Genomic DNA, 20019 nt, shown 5'->3' with positions numbered 1-20019 from the left:
CATAAATGTGTGCTAGTTGCCAAGTATCCAAATTGTGATCTCGAAGCTGCTTTGATGGCCACAACTTCAAGGATCAGTCATAAGAACAAGTGTCCTTGTTCAGCACTGTTGTGATGTTGAATGGTTGCTGAAGCAATGGTTGGTAGGCAAGGACTATCATTCTGTATGTTTTCCTGTATATGTTTTCTGAAGTTACCCTGGTGGTCCACAGGGCACTTCTCAAATTAAAAAAAGGTCTATGGAGAGCGACCCCATCACCCCAATATCTCTTGAGAGATAACGAGCGCAGGGATAATGAGTGCAGAGAGGCAAGGAGGAGGCAGAACACAAGAAAGTGTGGTACATGGAAATGCATGATATTCATGCACATCTGTTGGCATTTTACCACTAAATAAGTACAAGAACATATTCCAGCTGAACTTCTCTTCTTTAAAAGATATTGTCAAAGAAATTGTTCTCTTATCAGACTGGAGGAGAAATAAAGGAGAAAAAATTGCAGGAGAATCTATATGGGGAGAGGGTGGGATAAGAGCATGGGAGTTATCTACTTTATGGAAATGTTTTTATCCTTACCTCTACTAATGGATGCCAGTGGGTTATTGGTTTGCGTGGATATGCCAGCATTTCGTTCCAGTGGTCTCTTCCGAGTCCTTCTGCATCAAGTCCGGTCCTACATACCCCGATCACTTCGTTGTGCCCTACTCTAGGATTTAAGAGAGGGAAAATTGGTCCACAGAACTGTATATACTTGTGATGGATTCTATTTTTATTTATTTTTATATATTATGCTGCCCTTCTCTCTACCAAGTGGCTCTAATGAAGTGGGCGGAGGTGGAGGCAAGACAAAAAAAAACACAACATAACCAGGGTTAGAAAGGAGACAGAAGAAAAGAATTAGAATAGTTACCCCTTAGAATCTCCCAGGTTATATCCATTAGGATACAAGTTTAGTCTGGCAAGATTCTGGCTAGTGGTGTGAACAAAAAATAGCTGAATTTTGTCTAGATTGTTCTAGTCCCATGATGGCGAAACTATGGCATACGTGCCTCAGGTGGCACACAAAATCTTCTCTGCGGGCACGCCAGCCGTCGCCCCAGCCCAGCTCCACCGCACATGGGCCTGTGCCTCCCGACGGCCAGTTGGTCTTCGGGTCTCTGCTGCGTATGCTCTGTTTTGGGCTTGGAAAGCCTCCTGCACCAACCTGGAAGCCAAAATGGGGCTGGGGATGTGCACGCATGCGCAGGGATGCACATGCACGGGGTGTGTGGTCGCATTGCATTTTGGGGGTTCTGGCACACAAATGTGCATTCACGCATGCACATGCGTGCTTTGGGCACTCAGCACCAAAAAGGTTAACCATCATTGTTCTAGTCATTCTTGGGCTGGGCTTGACAATGCTCTGACGTAAAACAGTAAGAGGTGCAAATGGAATAATTATCTTTTTTTTAAAATCAAGAATAACTAGAATTTGTGAGTTGCATGAATTGTACAAATTAAGAAAAATGCAATTTCCTTGTTTTATATATATTTTTTTCTCTTCTACAGTGACTGGAGAAGGTCAAATAGATATAGGACATTGCCTCGCCTGCTGACATCTGGAAATGTTATTCATGGAATTCTTTCAGGTTCTGAGATTTCATCAAATCTCTCTCGGCTTTTTAGATGTGAGAATACTAATGCTTCAGAAGATAAGAGTGGCTTTATAAAGTCTAGAAAGGTTTTTTAAAAACTGCAATAAAAGAGCTGAAGTTATTGCAGCTTGTTTTTTTCCCTCTTCAGCTGCAGTCTTCATATCTCTATGTATCTACTACAGCAGTGCATTGTGAAGGGTTTACTGTGGCATCTGCTTTTAGGGACCATTTCAGACATGTCCTTTGAATGTTTATCAAATAATCTATTAACCATGAGAACTAGACCTATTTTGGACCTGGTGATAGAAGCTAAAGTTGTTTCTAAGGGCCAGAATCTGGGGCTTGCAATCTATGGCTTTATGTTTGTTTGTTTTTATTTGAAAACTAAACTTTAATTATAGTAATAACAATTCTATAAGCCATAAAGATCTCCAAAATTACGAGCATGCTAAAATATTTTCCTTTCCTTTCTGCTGCAACAAAAAGTTTCCTACAAGTACTCTGTGCCATATTCTTAAATCATGCAGTTTCTTCCATTTTATTTTGCATATTTCTATATTTGCTCACTGAGGTTTATTAAGCCAATCGTCATGAAGTAATGTATTGTAAAGCTAAGACAGCTGAGGCCTATTCAATAAATCATGATTAAAAATTTTATACCGTGTTTCTCCGAAAAGACGACCCAACCTTGAAAAGAAGCCCTATAATGTTTTTGAGCGCATTCGATCAAATTAAGCCCCACCAGAGGTGGGTTTCAGCAGGTTCTGACCAGTTCTGGAGAACCGGTAGTAAAAATTCTGACTGGCTCCACTCCCATCTATTCTCTTCCTCCTGAGTCCCAGCTGATTGGGAGGAAATGGGGATTTTGCAGTATCCTTCCCCTTGAGTGGGGTGGGAATGGAGATTTTACAGTATCCTTTCCCTGCCATGCCCACCAAGCCATGCCCACAGAACTGGTAGTAAATTTTTTTGAAACCCACCACTGAGCCTCACCCACAAAATTAGCCCTAAATGAGACCCCATCCACCCCTTGATGCAAGGCTTTATGTTATCTGAAAGTTATGAAAACCAACATTTATTTTCATGATAGGATATCTACCTATAAATCATAAATGGCCAAAACAGCAGTAATGATGTTGATCAAATAATACATCTTTTTTTCCCCTTTAAAGCTGTCGTTTGTTTTCCCATAGTCTGTCTGACTCCTGAAATTATCATTGGATGTCATGTTCTGGGTGATCCCACAGACCGTTCCTGGTGGAGAACTTGATGGTAGGAAGATTGCTGCAGACTGTCGCAGTTACCAGCTAAGTTCTTGCTCGTGTACTAATTTTATTGCCATCATATATGCAAATTACAACCCTCAAATGGTGCTTAGACATATGAGGAAACTGAGTTTTGAGCAGGGGTGAAATCTAAGGGGTGAAAGCTAAGAACTCGCACTAAAACTCCTCTGCCTTCAATTTTCCTAACAAATATACGCTCACTTGCAAATAAGATGGATGAAATACTCCTCTTAAACAAATACTATTCTGATTTTCGCAATTCAGCAGTCCTATGCTTCTCTGAAACCTGGTTAAATGAATCAATTGAAAATAGCAGCCTGAACATTCCAGGATTTCAAATTGAACGATCAGACAGGATTCCAGAAACATCTGGTAAAAAGAAAGGAGGAGGCTTATGCCTATATATTAATTCAACCTGGTGTCAAGATTTTAACATAATTTACAAATTCTGTGACAACAATTTAGAGACTCTAATTATCAACTGCAAACCTTACTATTCGCCTCGTGAATTTTCCTCATTTCTTCTAATTGCTGTTTATGTCCCACCACAAGCCTGTGTAAACGAGGCATTACGAACTCTAGCTGACCAAATCATGGAGGCTGAAGCCAAACACCCTGATTCACTGGCCATTGTTTTGGGAGATCTAAACAAGGCAAACTTAAGGAAAGAACTACCAAAATACTTTCAGCATGTCAATTGTCCCACCAGAGGCAAGAATACTCTAGACCACTGCTACACAACACTAAAAGATGCCTATCGGTCTTTACCACGTGCAGCTGTAGGACACTCTGATCATTGCATGATTCACCTTGTACCTGCTTACAGGCAAAGACTTAAAGCCATAAAACCAATAATTAAATCAGTGAAAACCTGGACGGAGGAATCAGAATTAAAGCTACAGGCATGTTTTGACTGCACTGATTGGAATATTTTAAAGATACCTCTGCAGACCTGGATGAACTCACAGATACTGTAACATCATATGTCAGCTTCTGTGAAGACCTATGTGTACCTACAAGGAACTTGCGAATACACAGTAATAACAAACCTTGGTTTACACCTAAACTTAAGCAGCTACGACATTCCAAAGAGGAAGCCTACAGAAAAGGTGATAAAATGCTGTACAATCAGGCCAGAAATGCACTAACAAGGAGATAAGAGCAGCAAAAGAAGCTACTCTGAAAAGCTAAAGAATCAATTTTCAGCAAATGAACCAGCAAACATGTGGAAAACTCTTAAAAATATCACCGCTATGGCAAACCTCCTTCCCAGGCTGAAGGTAATCAACAACTGGCAGATGACCTGAATGAGTTTTACTGCAGGTTTGAAAGGAAACTACAGCCACCTATCTCCACAACCCCATCTCAGACACACCAACCACAGCCAAGCCTCCTACAACTGACCCCATTTCATTGGGTTCACAACCCCTAGTGATCACAGAAAAGGAAGTGCAGGACCTATTTCACAGACAAAAGCCAGGAAAAGCTCCAGGCCCAGACAAGATAACTCCTTCTTGCTTAAAAGTCTGTGCTGGCCAATTGGCCCCCATCTTCACCCATATTTTCAATAAATCACTAGAGATGTGCTATGTTCCTTCTTGCTTCAAACGCTCTACCATCATCCCAGTGCCGAAGAAGCCCACCATCAAGGAACTGAATGACTACAGACCAGTTGCTCTAACATCTGTAGTCATGAAAACCTTTGAAAGGCTAGTGCTTTCCTACCTGAAAACCATCACGAATCCGCTGTTAGACCCTTGCAATTTGCATACCGAGCAAATAGATCAACAGATGATGCTGTTAATATGGCTCTGCACTACATCCTACAACATCTTGAGTCTCCAAAGACCTATGCAAGGGTCCTTTTTGTAGACTTTAGTTCAGCATTCAATACCATCATTCCAGACATTCTTCTAACTAAGCTAAACCAGCTACAGGTACCGGAACAGACTTGTAAGTGGATCACAAGCTTCCTAACAAACAGGAAGCAGCAGGTGAAGCTAAGCAAGATCACATCAAATACCTGTACAATTAGCACAGGGGCCCCCCAAGGCTGTGTGCTCTCCCCACTTCTCTTCTCTCTGTATACCAATGACTGCATCTCCAATGATCCATTTGTTAAGCTACTGAAGTTCGCAGATGACACAACAGTGATTGGTCTCATTCGAGACAATGACAAATCCGCATATAGACGAGAGGTCGAATGACTAGCCTTGTGGTGCAACCAAAACAATCTGGAACTGACCACACTCAAAACCGTAGAAATGCTGGTAGACTTTAGGAAAAACCCCTCCATACTTCCACCTCTCACAATACTTGACAACACAGTATCAACAGTAGAAACCTTCAAATTTCTGGGTTCTATCATATCGCAAGATCTCAAATGGACAGCTAACATCAAAAACATCATTAAAAAAGGACAACAAAGAATGTTCTTTCTGCGCCAACTCAGTAAGCTCAAACTGCCCAAGGAGCTGCTGATCCAATTCTACAGAGGAATTATTGAGTCTGTCATTTGCACCTCTATAACTGTCTGGTTCGGTTCTGCAACCCAACAAGAAAAACACAGACTTCAGAGGATAATTAGAACTGCAGAAAAAATAATTGCTACCAACTTGCCTTCCATTGAGGACCTGTATACTGCACGAATCAAGAAGAGGGCCGTGAAAATATTTGCAGATCCCTCGCATCCTGGACATAAACTGTTTCAACTCCTACCCTCAAAACGACGCTATAGAGCACTGCACACCAGAACAACTAGACACAAGAACAGTTTTTCCCAAGGCCATCACTCTGCTAAACAAATAATTCCCTCAACACTGTCAGACTATTTACTGAATCTGCACTACTATTAATCGTTTCATAGTTCCCATCACCAATCTCTTTCCACTTATGACTGTATGACTATAACTTGTTGCTGGCAATCCTTATGATTTATATTGATATATTGATCATCAATTGTGTTGTAAATGTTGTACCTTGATGAACGTATCTTTTCTTTTATGTACACTGAGAGCATATGCACCAAGACAAATTCCTTGTGTGTCCAATCACACTTGGCCAATAAAATTCTAATCTATTCTATTCTATTCTATTCTATTCTATTCTATTCTATTCTATTCTATTCTATTCTATTCTACTTATCTTCCTTATTGGTTCGGAAGTGCACGCGCCCCACACATGCATCACATGCACACACAGACCTTCTGCACATGGGCAAAACCTTCTGATTAACAGATAATGACACCCGGGTGGGTGGGCGGAGCTTCGCTCCAACATTGCTACCGGATTGCCGAACCACTGGCCACAATCGCTACCGGATTGCACAATCCGGTCCGAACCGAGAGCATTTCACCCCTGGTTTTGAGGGAAGGAAAGAAAGGGCAAAATATCTTTTGGCTTGTGTGGAGACATGCAGGTAGCACCATTCATTCAGCAGCTGTGAAGGACAGCTATACAAACCCAGGAAAAAGATACAGATGCTTTAAAGGTAGAAGCAACATGCCCAGCCCTGTGTGCTCCAAATCATATTTTGCCCCCTGAATTTGGATCTTTCACAGTCTAAAATAATCAAATGAAGAGAGGTTATGATAAGTAAGGGAGGAATGATAAGTATTTTGATAAAAGGCATGGTAGAAGATCAGACAGAGTAGTAAATAGGAGTCCAGGCAAAGATCTTAATCTGTAGGTCCCATGCTAATATATTTGAACACATTATACGCATTCCCAAGATATATTTATTCATTTCTTTGGAAAGAGGAAAATGCAACATTACTACCGGTCATAGTCCATGACGGCAATGGACAGGCTGACTTGATCCACGTTTTCAGGAGGAATGTCAAAAACTATAGCTTCACTGTATACTGGGTTGAGAGTGTTCTTCTTAGTGGTTGTTTTCCTCTTTTTCAGGCGTCGACCATCACACATCAGAGATACCTTGACATAAGGATCTGAGATAACAGGAAGGGAACTAAACAAATAAAAGTGCACAGACAACTTTGCCAGCAGACAAAAATTAAAATAAGCAGCCAATTCCATCTAGGTACCACAATGGTGGCTGTAACTAGTGGTGGGCTGCAACTAGTTTAACTGGTTCTGTGAGCGCGCGGATGCACTTGCACAGGGTATTAAAAATACAGCAATTTGAAGCTCAGCTGCTTACTTTCTAAGGCAGCCCTGGTCAGTAGAACAGCGGAGGCGCGGGAATCAACTGTGCCGCATGAATCAGCTGAGCCAGAAAGAAGGAACTATAGGACAGGATAGGGTGGGGGCAGATGGGCAGGCAGGGCCAGCTGATGGTTGGAACTACCGGTTCGCTAGAACCAGTCTGAACCAGCAGCAGCCCACCACTGGCTGTAACGTCTTTGATCATGCTTGAATAACCCTTTTAGAAACTCAGCACCAGGTCTTAAAATCCTGATAAGGCTCTATTTCCCAATCAACTCCACCCAGGTGGGCTAAGTGAAAGGCACCTGCTCACCTGACGAACCAGTGATATCCATTGCTTTGAGATTTCGGCATTTGATGACTGTGAGGGTCATCCTCCCTGCAGTAGGCAAGTAGCAAAGGGAAAACATGATTTCCCCCAGATCAACGCTTTCCTGTAAAAGGAAGAGTAGATACAGATTAATAGAGTTGGAAGGGACCTTGTAGGTCAACTAGTCCAACCCCTCACCCAAGCAGGAGACCCTACACTATTTCTGACAAATGGCAGTCCAGTCTCTTCTTGAAAGCCTCCAGTGATGAAGCTCCCACAACTTCTGAAGACAAGCTGTTCCATTGGTTGATTATTTTCACTGTCAGAAAGTTCCTCCTCATTTCCAGGTTGAATCTCTCCTTGTTCAGTTTCCATCCATTATTCCTTGTCTAGCCTTCAGGTACTTTGGAAAATAGCTTGAGTCCCTCCTCTCTGTGGTAGATAGCTCTGGAACACTGCTATCATGTCTCCTCTGGTCCATCTCTTCACTAGACTAGCCATGCCCACTTCCTGCAACCGTTCATTGTATGTTTCAGCCTCCAGTCCCCTAATCATCTTGGTTGCTCTTGCTTATCAATCCTGTTCTAGAAATGAAACATGGTTTTAAAAACTTATTCCAGAATAATACACTTGTTCAAATACATATACAGGTTCTTACTTTTATCTCACCGTGTTCTTGCTGGGAATCTTCCCTAAACTGATATTATTTGAATTTTGGTACGTAGTACGGAAATGGGAAATCTGTAGCCTTTCCATATATAGAGTGGCTGGATAGCATTGTGGTTAGACTGCCTTTTTTAAGGAAGAGCAGGGTTCAAATTCAGGCTGGTATCTCCCTAATTAGTTGGGGTCCTTGAGCAAAGACCTCTCAATGCTTCACCTTCATTCAAATGTGAGAATGACACTAACCAGAAGAGTCATGCCAGCTAAGATGTTGCCCAGATTAACAAGGTCCATGTCAGATGTTGAGGCACTAACACAATCTGATGATAAGTAGGAAACTAGAACAAACCTTGCATGATGGAGACAAGAAAATGCTACTACAACAATAGATCTAATGAGAGGAGATCTGGGAGAGTAGCTCCAACCAATCCTAGGAACAACACCAGAGCTTTCTGTCCAAAAGAGAGCAAAGCTAAGATATTGTGCAGAACATACAAACTGTCAGGCCTCTGGTAGAGGACCTAAGTTTGAGGAAGAAATATAACAACAATTTGGGTGAGAAGGGAATAGATAGATAAGTAGATAGATAGATAGATGTAGATGATATAGATATGTAGAGATATGTAGATATAGATATATAGATATAGATGAGATGTGTGGGCACACTTGTGTGTGCATGTTTATTTATTAAATAAAATTTAAAAGAATAAAAACAATGCACATTTTGAAAGAGAAAAGCATGAAAAATTTAAAAAAAGTAATAAGCGGAGAAAAAAAGTACAAAGAAAGAATTACAGAAGAGAAAGAAAAAAAGGAAAAGCAAAGACAAAATTATAACAAGGAATAATTGCATTTATTAGTGACTAATGAACCTTTTGCTAAAAAAAAGAAAAAAAATGAACATATGATTGATGGGATTGATGGTTAGAAAAAGGGTAGATTTATGGAAAAAAGGAAATAACCTTAAAGAGAGAGGAAAAAAAATAAATGAATTTATTTTCATAAATTCTATGGAATGGAATAAGTTTTTTACTTGTTATTTTAGTTTGTATTTATGTGTATTTTTAAGTGCCTGTGAACCGCCCTGAGTCCCTAGGGAGATAGGGCGGTATATAAATGTGAACAATAAATAAATAAATAAATAAATGAATGAATGAATTTGTAAGTGCTGTGAAGCAGATCGTAAGCTTAGGAAATCTGTAGCTCTTCCAATATTATTTGCTTTCCATAGCTGTCAGCACTACTGAAGGTCAGATATTATGGGAATTATATGGCAATATTCAGTGGGCTATAGTTTTGTCTGAATAAATTAATTGGGACGTTCATTTTTAAAAAAATCATAATTTAAAAGGTAACCTTATTTCAACCTTTCCCTCCATTGTATTAGACTTCTGTCTTTCATAAACTGAGACGATAAGGATAAAAATCTCCATAATTTTTTTTTAAAGAGACTCTGCTTTGGTCTGAAAGTGTAGTTTCATTTTAGAAATAAGAGACTACTTGATCTATTCGTATAAACATTTTTACAGAAGCGCCATCAATTTTGATGGGAGTTAATCCCAGTTAAATTACAGTTATACCCTGACATTTGTGTGTGACAAACTAATTCTGCTTTTTAATAAAGGGCATCTGAATAGCTTTGGATATAATTCTTGAGGAAAACTTGTTCGAAAGATAGGGTGTCCATGTGGAGAAGGTTAAAAAAAAAAGTCAAGATGGCACAACTGAAGCCTTGCTTTTTTTTGCATATGTAACATATATAGAACATATGTCAAGGTGAAGGGCTCTGATCATGCAGTTTTCTTTAACTCACCCACCTCCCGCTATGGAGAGGGCACTAAGAGTTGTGGTCAGTGCTGGGATTCAATAGTTTTTAACTATTGGTTCTGTGGGCGTGGCATGGCTTGGTAGGCGTGGTTTAGTGGGCATGGCAGGGGAAGGATACTGCAAAATCTCCATTCCCACCCCATTCCAGGGGAAGGATACTGCAAAATCCCCATTTCCTCCCCACTCCTGAAGGAAGGATATTGCAAAATCTCCATTCCCACCCCACTCTAGGGCCAGCCAGAAGTGGCATTTGACGGTTCTCTGAACTACTCAAAATTTCTGCTACCGGTTCTCCAGAACCTGTCAGAACTTGCTGAATAGCACCCCTGGTTGTGGTTAATGTTGGCTATATTTCTACGATGCCAGTAATAGTCTTCCTCATTTTAAGTATTAAATGCATTCATCCATTTTATACCTGGTACAAAAATGCATTGATGAGTGATGTTTTTACCTAATTTCCCCCCCTCTTTTCTGATCCTGTAATCCCTTAAATCAGGGTAGAATCACAGTAACTGGATGGAGCTCAGCTTTTATTGGCCAGATGCCTTTTCTGATGCCTATGTGGAGTTGGCAGTACATATTCTGAATTTGCGACCTAAAAGAGAAACATCTCCCGCTAGTTAGGATTGAACTCTCAACCTTCTGAGTGGGAGGCAAGTGTCTTCACCACTAAGTCACTACACTGTTCTACCTAAGAAATTAAAATATTAATATGAATAAATAATGTGCTCGTGGCTGTGTGGCTATGAGCAGCACATGATGCCATTGGCATTTTCAGGAACGTTTAGGTTTTGTTGCATCAGATTCATGTGAAAGGCAAACAGACATGGGAAAGAAAACTATTTACTCTGAATTTGGCAGTAAAACAACTTGAAAACTGGGAGACTGCTGAGATCTGATGAACGCATCCAGCAAGGGGCTGTAAGATTTAATTGCATCTTCATTCCAGTAAGTAGCACAACGATTTTTGCAAACACACCAGGATACAGAACAAGATGAGTCAGAAAGAGAACTATTTCTTTGGAATAACATCCATTTAGTTGTTGGAGACTCAACTGGTAGCTACACTGATCATCCATTAACATGTTAGATAGAAGTTCCTGAGTCTGATTCTGCTATATATTACTGTGAACAACGTCAGCATAAAATTGGGCTTAAAGCAGATGTTTCTCAAGCTTGACAACTTGAAGATTTAACAGATTAACAGAGTTGAAAGGGACCTAATAGGTCATCTAGTCCAACCCACTGCTCAAGCAGGAGACCCTATACCATTTCTGACAAATGGCAATCCAATCTTTTCTTGAAAGTCTCAGGTGATGAAGCTCCCACAGTTTCTGAAGGCAACTTCTCTTCCATTGGTTGATTGTTCTCACTGTCTGTTGAATATGTCAAAATACTGTACTAGGCTTATGCAGACATCATTTAACATTCTTCACAATTGAATCCTAGGCGTTAGAAGTAGCCACATCAACCTCACATTTGCTAAGTGATAGCCCATTCTCATGAGCTATCCTGGTGCAGTGGTTAGAATGCAATATTGCAGGGTAATTCAGCCACTGCTAGGGGTTTGATCCTGACTGGCTCAAGGTTGACTCAGCCTTCCATCCTTCTGAGGTCGGTAACATGAGGACCCAATATTCTGTCTCTGTAAACTGCTTAGAGACCACTGTGAAATGGTATATAAGTCTAAGTGCTATTGCTATTGCTATTCTTTTTCAAGTTATTAAACTCTCTGACAAAACACCCCACTCTCAGATTATCTAGCATAAGAAAAATAAACACCAAAAGGATTACATATTTTCCCCTCCTATGAGACAGGTGAAATGAATAAACTGAATAATGTAATGAAGGCAAAAAGAATTAAAAATTAAAAATGGTGTAACTGAACAATTATTGGGCTTAAACTAAATAAAACATCACATGTAATACATGAGTTGTAGTAAGAAAGAAGGAAGGCAAAGGTGAGAATAACAAAAATAGAATGGGAAGGAAAGTTAGAGTAGAAAGAAAAAACTGATGGAGTATTTATAAGAATAGGCCAAGTGAGAATGGAAATGAGAACAATTTAACGAACAAATCAATTGGCTATATTTGAAGGGGTTTTTCAAGAGAGCGCACTATTATACAAAAACTCAAGATGAGAATCTAAAGCAGGGCTATCAAACTCACGGCCTGCGAGCCAGATGCATCACGGGCTGGCCATGTCCACATCCGGTATAGCGAAGGGGAAAAAAGTCCCAATATGTCATGTGACAACACTATGACAAGGTGAGTTTGACATCCCTAGTCTAAAGCACTAGTTTGATTTTTTGCTAAGCCAAATCTCCATCTTTAACAACAGAATAACAGAGTTGGAAGGGACCTTAGAGGTCTTCTAGTCCAATTCCCTGCTCAAGCAGGAAACCCTATACCATTTCAGACAATGTCTGTCCAATTTCTTCTTATTTATTATTTATTTATTTATTTATTTGATTTTTATACCGCCCTTCTCCCGAAGGACTCAGGGCAGTGTACAGGCAAAAATAAAACAGATAATACAATGTACAATTTAAAATGTAATTTAAAAACTTATTTTAAAATTAATTTTAAAGTTAAAATTAGAAAATCTCTTAAAAAATCTCCAGTGTTGGAGCACCCACAACCTCTGGAGGCAAGGGATTCCATTGATTCATTTCTAATTAAGGAAATTACAAATTAATTCTAGGTTGCTTCTCTCCTTGATTAGTTTCCCTCCATTGCTTCTTGTCCTACCCTCAGGTGTTTTGGAGAATATGTTGACTCTCCCTTCTTTGTGTCAGCCCCTTGGATATAGGAAGACTGCTATCATGTCACCCCTAGTCCTCCTTTTCATTAAACTAGATATACCCAATATGCACGCCTTCCTTTTGGTCAATGCCTCAGGTTTCTCCCATTATCACCAGCCATCCTAAAGGCTGTCATTGGAAAGAATTTATGCTGGTCTAATTGCAAAGGGTCACTCTGATCGGAAGGTAAACCTATCAATCACATATCCAATACTCTAAACCAGGGGTGTCAAACTTGATTTCATTGAGGGCTGCATCAGGGTTGTATTTGACCTCAGGGGGCCATGGTGGGGCATAGCCAAGGTGGCTGTGGCCATCTCAACATCACTCAATTCGGGTGTGCCCGAGTGCTTTGCCAGTGTGAAAGCACCCAAGCTCCGTTTTCAGCTGCAGCGGCTTCCTGCAACCCTCTGCCAGTGAAAATGGAGCTTGGGAGGGCCGTCTGCAGCCCTGCCAAGCTCCATTTTCGCTGGCAGAGGTACTATGGGCCGGTCCTTCGATGTTTCCAGGGTGGTCCCACAGGCCAGATCTAAGCAGCCTGTGCTTAGATCCCCGGCCCTTGAGTTTGACACCCCTGCTCTAAACCAACACCCCTGGTTCTTATCTTCCCAAATGGTAACAGATTTTTTTATATCTCTCCCATTACTTAATTCTGTACTGCTCTATGCAATGTGGCAGATCTCCCAAACCTTGTATCAGATACAATCTGTCAGAAGTTTCTGAATGTGATCAGACCAGCCAAAAAAGCCTGTTCTACCTTGAATGAATTATAAGTATTGGCCCACCACTTCACACCGCATGCAGGCTTTACCAGATCTTAGTGTACAGGGACACCCAAAGGGGCTTTCCCCAAAAGCAACTGGACTTCCTTGGTTTTTTTCCCCCCCTTGACAATATTTCACTTCTCACCCAAGAAGCTTCTGCAGTTCAGAACTGAAGAAGCTTCTTGGATGAGAAGTAAAACGTTTTCAAGGAAAAAAACCTAAGAAAGTCCAGACGCCTTTTGGAAAAGCACCTTTGGGACAACCATAGCTTGGATAATTAATAAAGTTAATAAATCACATATGTGATAGTTGTTCCCGACTCTAGGGGGCAGTGCTGATCTCCGTTTCAAAGCCGAAGAGGCAGTGCTGTCCGAAGATGTCTCCATGGTCATGTGGCTGGCATGACTAAACGCTAAAGGCACATGTAACGTTGTTACCTTCCCACCAAAGGTGGTCCCTATTTTTCTACTTGCATTTTTTACGTGCTTTCGAACTGCTAGGTTGGCAGAAGCTGGGACAAATAACGGGGGCTCACCCTGTTACATGGCACTAGGGATTCAAACCGCTGAACTGCCGACCTTTCGATCGACAAACTCAGCATCTTAGCCACTGAGCCACCACATCCCAATGTAATTTTGGGATGATCTTTGTAACTCTGCGCATGCGCAAGATGGCTGCATAACCGGGAGATCGGGAGGACGACGATCTGGTGAAGTGGGGGATGGCGACGCCCAGGCGGTCTGCCGAGCAGCCTGCGCCCCCCGGTTAGGTGTAGCACCATCTGAGCAGCCGTGAGAGGGGTCTTGGGACCTCCTTGGACCCACGGCTGCCGGACCGCCGGAAGGGCGGGCTGAACGGCGGCCATTTTATTATTCGGCCGGGCGGGAGCCGAGGAAGGAAACAGCGAGGCCTGGAGGAAGGACGCCGGTACCCAGAGGGCCTGCCGAGCGGTTTCGCCCCAGATCCGGTATGTCATCTCTCGGGCAGCCGGGGGAGAGGTCTGGGAGCCTCTTTGGACCCCCGGCTGCCGGGAACGAGGCCGGGGGATGGGCGAGCCGCGGATGGCGGCCTCTGGGCTACGGACGAGGCTGCGGCTTGGATTTGGTGGTTGGGGAAGCCGCAGCTGGGTTTCCCCCCCCGTTTCATCGTTTCATCGTTTCATCGCTTCTCTGGCATCTGGCGTCTTCGGATGTTTTCTGGGCTCTCCAGCTCTTCTTGATTTCCCCTGACCCCCCTTTGGACTTGGCGGAGGGGCCTAGGGTCTAGGGCCTAGGGTGAAGGGCTGTGATAGATCCTCTTGTGGCCCCACGGAGGTGTCCCGCCCCAGTTTGGCCTGGTTAGGCCTAGCGGGGCCTGCTTCTTCTCGGACTGGGAGTTGCATTGTCATCTGCAATCATGGGCCAGCTGCATTTGTCACCTTGCACCTTATATGGCTGGCTGATGGCCATTTTGGGACTGTCCGGGAAGGTGATTGGAGACCGAATGGGTATTGGGGCCCTACTCTGCAACATCTTATGAGGAAACATCCACTCTGGAAATATCGGTGACGCCACGAACGGGGGAGATGAATACCACCCCTATTAGGACGGATTTTAGGACTGAGCTTTTCGCAGAGCCACAATAACTTTTTACTACCAGACTGCATCTGCGACTTATACCATCTTGTATCAGCTTTAAGCCAGCCACCATCTGAAGACATTTGGCAGATGGGTATCCACTCGGACTTGGCATTACACCTTGCCACCCCAGACATTACTTTGCTACTTCACGTCGTCTGCTCTCTCCTGTGTATGCTTTTAACTTATTTATTTATGCGATATTCTGCCTTGGAACTCTTGCGCCTGCGAGGTGCCCCCGCCTCGCAGGAATGGCCCGCCGCATTATCAAGGGCCGGCCTCAATGACGGGTCTTGGGACCCACAGAGGTGGCATGCGAAAAAAAAGAGCCTGTGGGGGTTTTTAGATAGGGCTTTTTTAAGGGGTGGGAGGGTTAAGGCGGGCGTTGGGGGTAGCCCGTCGGGAGGGAGCCAGTCCTTGCGCTTGCTCGTGACGGTTTTTTAATAGGTTCGGAGGTTAGGGGGGGAGATTGCGTTCCTGTTGGTGAGGGCGGCCTGATTCCCACGGTAAGTGAGAGGGGCAGATATGGCGGAAGGGGAGGATCATATCGTTTTGGGGGGGCGCGCACCCGATGTTTGCAAGCGGTCGCGCGCCCCGATCCCCCGTCCTTTTCCCGTTCCCCGGATGGTCAAGACCCCCAGAGCCTGGGCCTTGGCTGATGTTATGCAACGACGGTCCGTAGTTAATAAGGCCCCCCTAGTATACGACCTTATTCAGGGGGGCGCTGCGGACCTTATAGGCGTTACGGAAACCTGGCTGGGCACGGAAGGGGGTGTGCCCCTTGTTGAGATGTGCCCGCCGGGTTCCCGTGCATTCCATCAGCCGAGGGCCCAGGGTAGGGGTGGGGGTGGCGGTTGTGATTAGAAAGTCTAGAGCCGAGGAGACCACTGTACCTCAGATTGCCGGGTGCGAATCCTCTTGTGAGATGGGGCCATAGGTGCCAGATGGGTTTGCTGATCACGTACCTGGCTCCTTGCTGCGTGACAGCTGCCCTGCCCGAGCTCCTGGAGGTGCTGGCGGGGTGGCAGTTGAGACCCCAGACTTTTAGTCATGGGGACTTTAACTGCCATCGTCCGGCTCGTCATCGACGGCAGCTCGGGAGTTCATGGCTTCCATGACGGCCTTGGACCTGACCCAAGTAATTGATGGCCCTACTCACATTGGGGTGGCACCCTGGACCTGATTTTTGTCTCTGGTCAGTGGTTGAGAGATCTGGACTTAAAGGAAATAGTCATTGAACCTTTGTCATGGTCAGATCACTCTTCTTCGCCTGGACTTTCTGACCGCCATTCACCGCCGCGGGAGACGGAGCCGACACGTTGGTTCCGTCCCAGGCGCCTGATGGACCCGGAGGGGTTCGGACGGAGCTTGGGCCATTTCCTGAGGGTCTGGCTCACGGCTCGGCTGAGGAACTTGTTGCGGCCTGGGAACGGGCGGCGGGGCCTTAGACCGGTCGTGCCTTTGCCCTCTGACCCGGCGCAGGTCCCAACCGGCTCCTTGGTTCTCTGAGGAGCTGAGAGGCATGAAGCGCCGGAGAAGACGCCTAGAGAGTTCCTGGAGGTCTAGCCGTTCAGAAGCTGATCGGACACTAGTGAAGTCCTATACTAGGGCTTACCTAGTGGCAATGAGGGAGGCGAGGCGTAGCTACGCCTCCTCCCTCATTGCATCGGCAGATAACCGCCCAGCCGCCCTGTTTCGGGTGACCCGCTCCCTCCTACACCAGGGGGGGCGGGGTGGCCCGTTACAGGGACGGGCTGGGGGGTTTAACGGTTATCTATACGATAAAATCGTTCAACCGGGATGGTTTGGACCAAGATTGCGGTGATACGGGTGAGACGGCTGAGGGTGGTCTTGGTGACATTTTATGGGATGAGTTTGACCCTGTCGCTCCCGAGGACATGGACAGGTTGTTGGGGAGGCTGAATGCCACCACGTGTTTACTGGACCCGTGCCCCTCCTGGTTGGTGCTGGCCACGCAGGAGGTGACACGAGGCTGGCTCCAGGCGATTACGAGCGCTTCTTTGGTGGAGGGTGTCTTTCCGGCCGCCTTGAAAGAGGCGGTGGTGAGGCCCCTCCACAAGAAGCCTTCCCTGGACCCGGCTGTTTTAGGTAATTATCGTCGGTCTCCAACCTTCGCTTCACGGCGAAGGTTGTAGAAAATATGGTGGCATATCAGTTTCCTTGCACCTGGATGAAACTGTCTATCTAGACCCGTTCCAGTCCGGTTTCCGACCGGTTACAGCACGGAGACGGCTTTGGTCGCGTTGGTGGATGATCTCTGGAGGGCCAGGGATAGGGGTTGTTCCTCTGCCCTGGTCCTATTAGACCTCTCAGCGGCTTTCGATACCATCGACCATGGTATCCTGCTGCGCCGATTGGAGGATTGGGAGTGGGAGGCACCGTTTATCGGTGGTTCTCCTCCTATCTCTCCGACCGGTCGCAGTCGGTGTTGACAGGGGCAGAGGTCGGCCCGGGCGCCTCACTTGTGGGGTGCCGCGGATCGATCCTCTCGCCCTTCTGTTCAACATCTATATGAAGCCGCTGGGTGAGATCATCAGTGGGTTCGGTGTGAGGTACCAGCTGTACGCGGATGACACCCAGCTGTACTTTTCACACGGACCACCCCAACGAAGCCATCAAGTGCTGTCCCGGTGTCTGGAGGCCGTCGGGTCTGGATGGGGAGAAACAGGCTCAAGCTCAATCCCTCCAAGACAGAGTGGCTGTGGATGCGGCGTCCCGGTACAGTCAGCTAAATCCGCGGCTGACCATCGGTGGCGAGTCATTGGCCCCGATGGAGAGGGTGCGCAACTCCTGGATGAACGGCTGTCTCTAGAAGATCATTTGACAGCCGTCTCCAGGAGAGCGTTCTACCAGGTTCGCCTGGTGCGCCAGTTGCGCCCCTTTCTGGACCGGGAGGCCCTATGCACGGTCACTCACGCCCTCGTGACGTCTCGCCTGGATTACTGCAACGCTCTCTACATGGGGCTCCCCTTGAAGGGCATCCGGAGGCTACAGTTAGTCCAGAACGCGGCTGCGCGGGTGATAGATGGAGCCCCTCGTGGCTCCCGTATAACACCTATCCTGCGCAGTCTGCACTGGCTACCTGTGGCTTTCCGGGTGCGCTTCAAGGTTTTGGTGACCACCTTTAAAGCGCTCCATGGCATAGGGCCGGGTTATCTACGGGACCGCCTACTGCGACCAGATACCTCTCACCGACCCGTGCGCTCTCACAGAGAGGGACTCCTCAGGGTGCCGTCAGCTAGGCAGTGTCGTCTGGCGACGCCCAGGGGAAGGGCCTTCTCTGTGGGGGCTCCCGCCCTCTGGAACGAACTCCCCCCAGGACTCCGTCAACTTCCGGACCTTCGAACCTTCCGTCGCGAGCTCAAGACACATTTATTCATCTGTGCAGGACTGGCTTAGTTTTTTAGATTTTAAATTTAGAGGGGTTTTTTAAATTGATTTTAATATCTATATTTTTATTTTTAATTAATTGGGCAGTAGAATAAGTTTTTTAATGATTGTTTTAATTTGTATATTGATGTTTTTATATGCCTGTGAACCGCCCTGAGTCCTTTGGGAGATAGGGCGGTATATAAATTCAAACAATAAATAAATAAATAAATAAATAAATAAATAAATAAATAAATAAATAAATAAATAAATAAATAAATAAATAATTCACTCATTATATTACACCAAATCTAAATTCCATTGTCTTTAGCCTGATTCGTGGGCCAAGTTTATGTTTCTAAAGCTTTCATTTAAAGTTTAGCTCGCTGCATTCGGGAGCTTCACAGCTGGATTGTGGATCTCCCAATGCAAGACCTACACTCTCTCACTTCACTCTTGTGAAGTGTAGAAAGCTTGTAATTTAGAATTCTAATAAAAAAAGAAAAGAAAAAAGAAAGCCTTGTTCATTAGCACCACATCAGGAAACAGGAAACACTAAGCCGGACAATATAATTGGCTTTGTGTGTTTCAGAGAGCTGAAAGGGTTCTTGTTAAAGTCAGACTGTTATCCTGTATATATATTAGGAAATCTTACTCATATTAAAAGTCATTTGAAAGAACCAGTCATAAGCACCAAATCTCTATGGCCATGCTGAGTTTTAAAAGTGAAAAATCTTGCTTCTTTTCTCTGGGTAACAGTGAACTATGATAATATATTTAAAAAGCCATCTCCCTTTAAATGCTAACTAATTGCATGCTGCAGGAGCTATTTATATCTTGATCACTAAAGGTTACACTTAGTCTAAGCAGAGCCAAGGGTATAATAGAATTTATCTCCCCCATTGGCTCATTTCTTCTACAACCATTCCCCCCCACCATCCGTGATCAATGTTGGAGAAATTTGATGACAAATAAGTTATACAACTAGCTCAGTAGTTCTTAGGATGGTGTCTAGAAGTCTTGATATCTCTAGAACCGTGTTTCTAAACCTTAGCAACTTTAAGAAGTTTGGACTTCAACTCAGGGGTGAAATCCAGCAGGTTCTGACAGGTTCTGGAGAACCGGTAGCGGAAATTTTGAGTAGTTCGGAGAATCGGCAAATACTACTTCTGGCTGGCCCCAGAGTGGGGTGGGAATGGGGATTTTGCAGTATCCTTCTTCTGGAGTGGGGTGGGAATGGGGATTTTGCAGTATCCTTCTTCTGGAGTGGGGTGGGAATGGGGATTTTGCAGTATCCTTCCCCTGCCACGCCCACCAAGCCACGCCCACCAAGCCACACCATGCCCACCAAGCCACACCCACAGAACCGGTAGTAAAAAAAATTTCACCACTGCTTCGACTCCTAGAATTCCCGAGCATGGCGGCTGACATTCAATGAAGACAAAGTCTTCTTGTATGTGTCTTCGGAACTTAACTCCAATCATTCTGCATGTTTCCAGCTCTGTCTTGAAAAGCTTCCTTTTCAAAGCTAACTTTGACTGCTTCCACATGCGACCATAAG

The 20019-nt window shown here is 44.6% G+C and overlaps 1 protein-coding gene across 1 annotated transcript in view; it reads right to left on the bottom strand.

Moving 5' to 3' along the window:
* SYT10 (synaptotagmin 10) overlaps window positions 1-20019 on the bottom strand; it is a 63900-nt gene that overhangs the window by 1283 nt on the left and 42598 nt on the right. Inside the window, exons 4-6 of the mRNA XM_058191503.1 lie at window positions 7398-7518; window positions 6696-6867; window positions 574-703 (exon numbers count right to left, since the gene is read on the bottom strand). Coding sequence (XP_058047486.1) covers window positions 574-703; window positions 6696-6867; window positions 7398-7518 — 423 coding nt within the window. The remainder of the gene's footprint in view (window positions 1-573; window positions 704-6695; window positions 6868-7397; window positions 7519-20019) is intronic.

The sequence above is a fragment of the Ahaetulla prasina genome, chromosome 7 (genome assembly GCF_028640845.1).
Source record: "Ahaetulla prasina isolate Xishuangbanna chromosome 7, ASM2864084v1, whole genome shotgun sequence".
NCBI lineage: Eukaryota > Metazoa > Chordata > Lepidosauria > Squamata > Colubridae > Ahaetulla > Ahaetulla prasina.
Note: the sequence above shows the minus strand (reverse complement) of the source record. Positions and strands in the feature narration are given on the sequence as shown.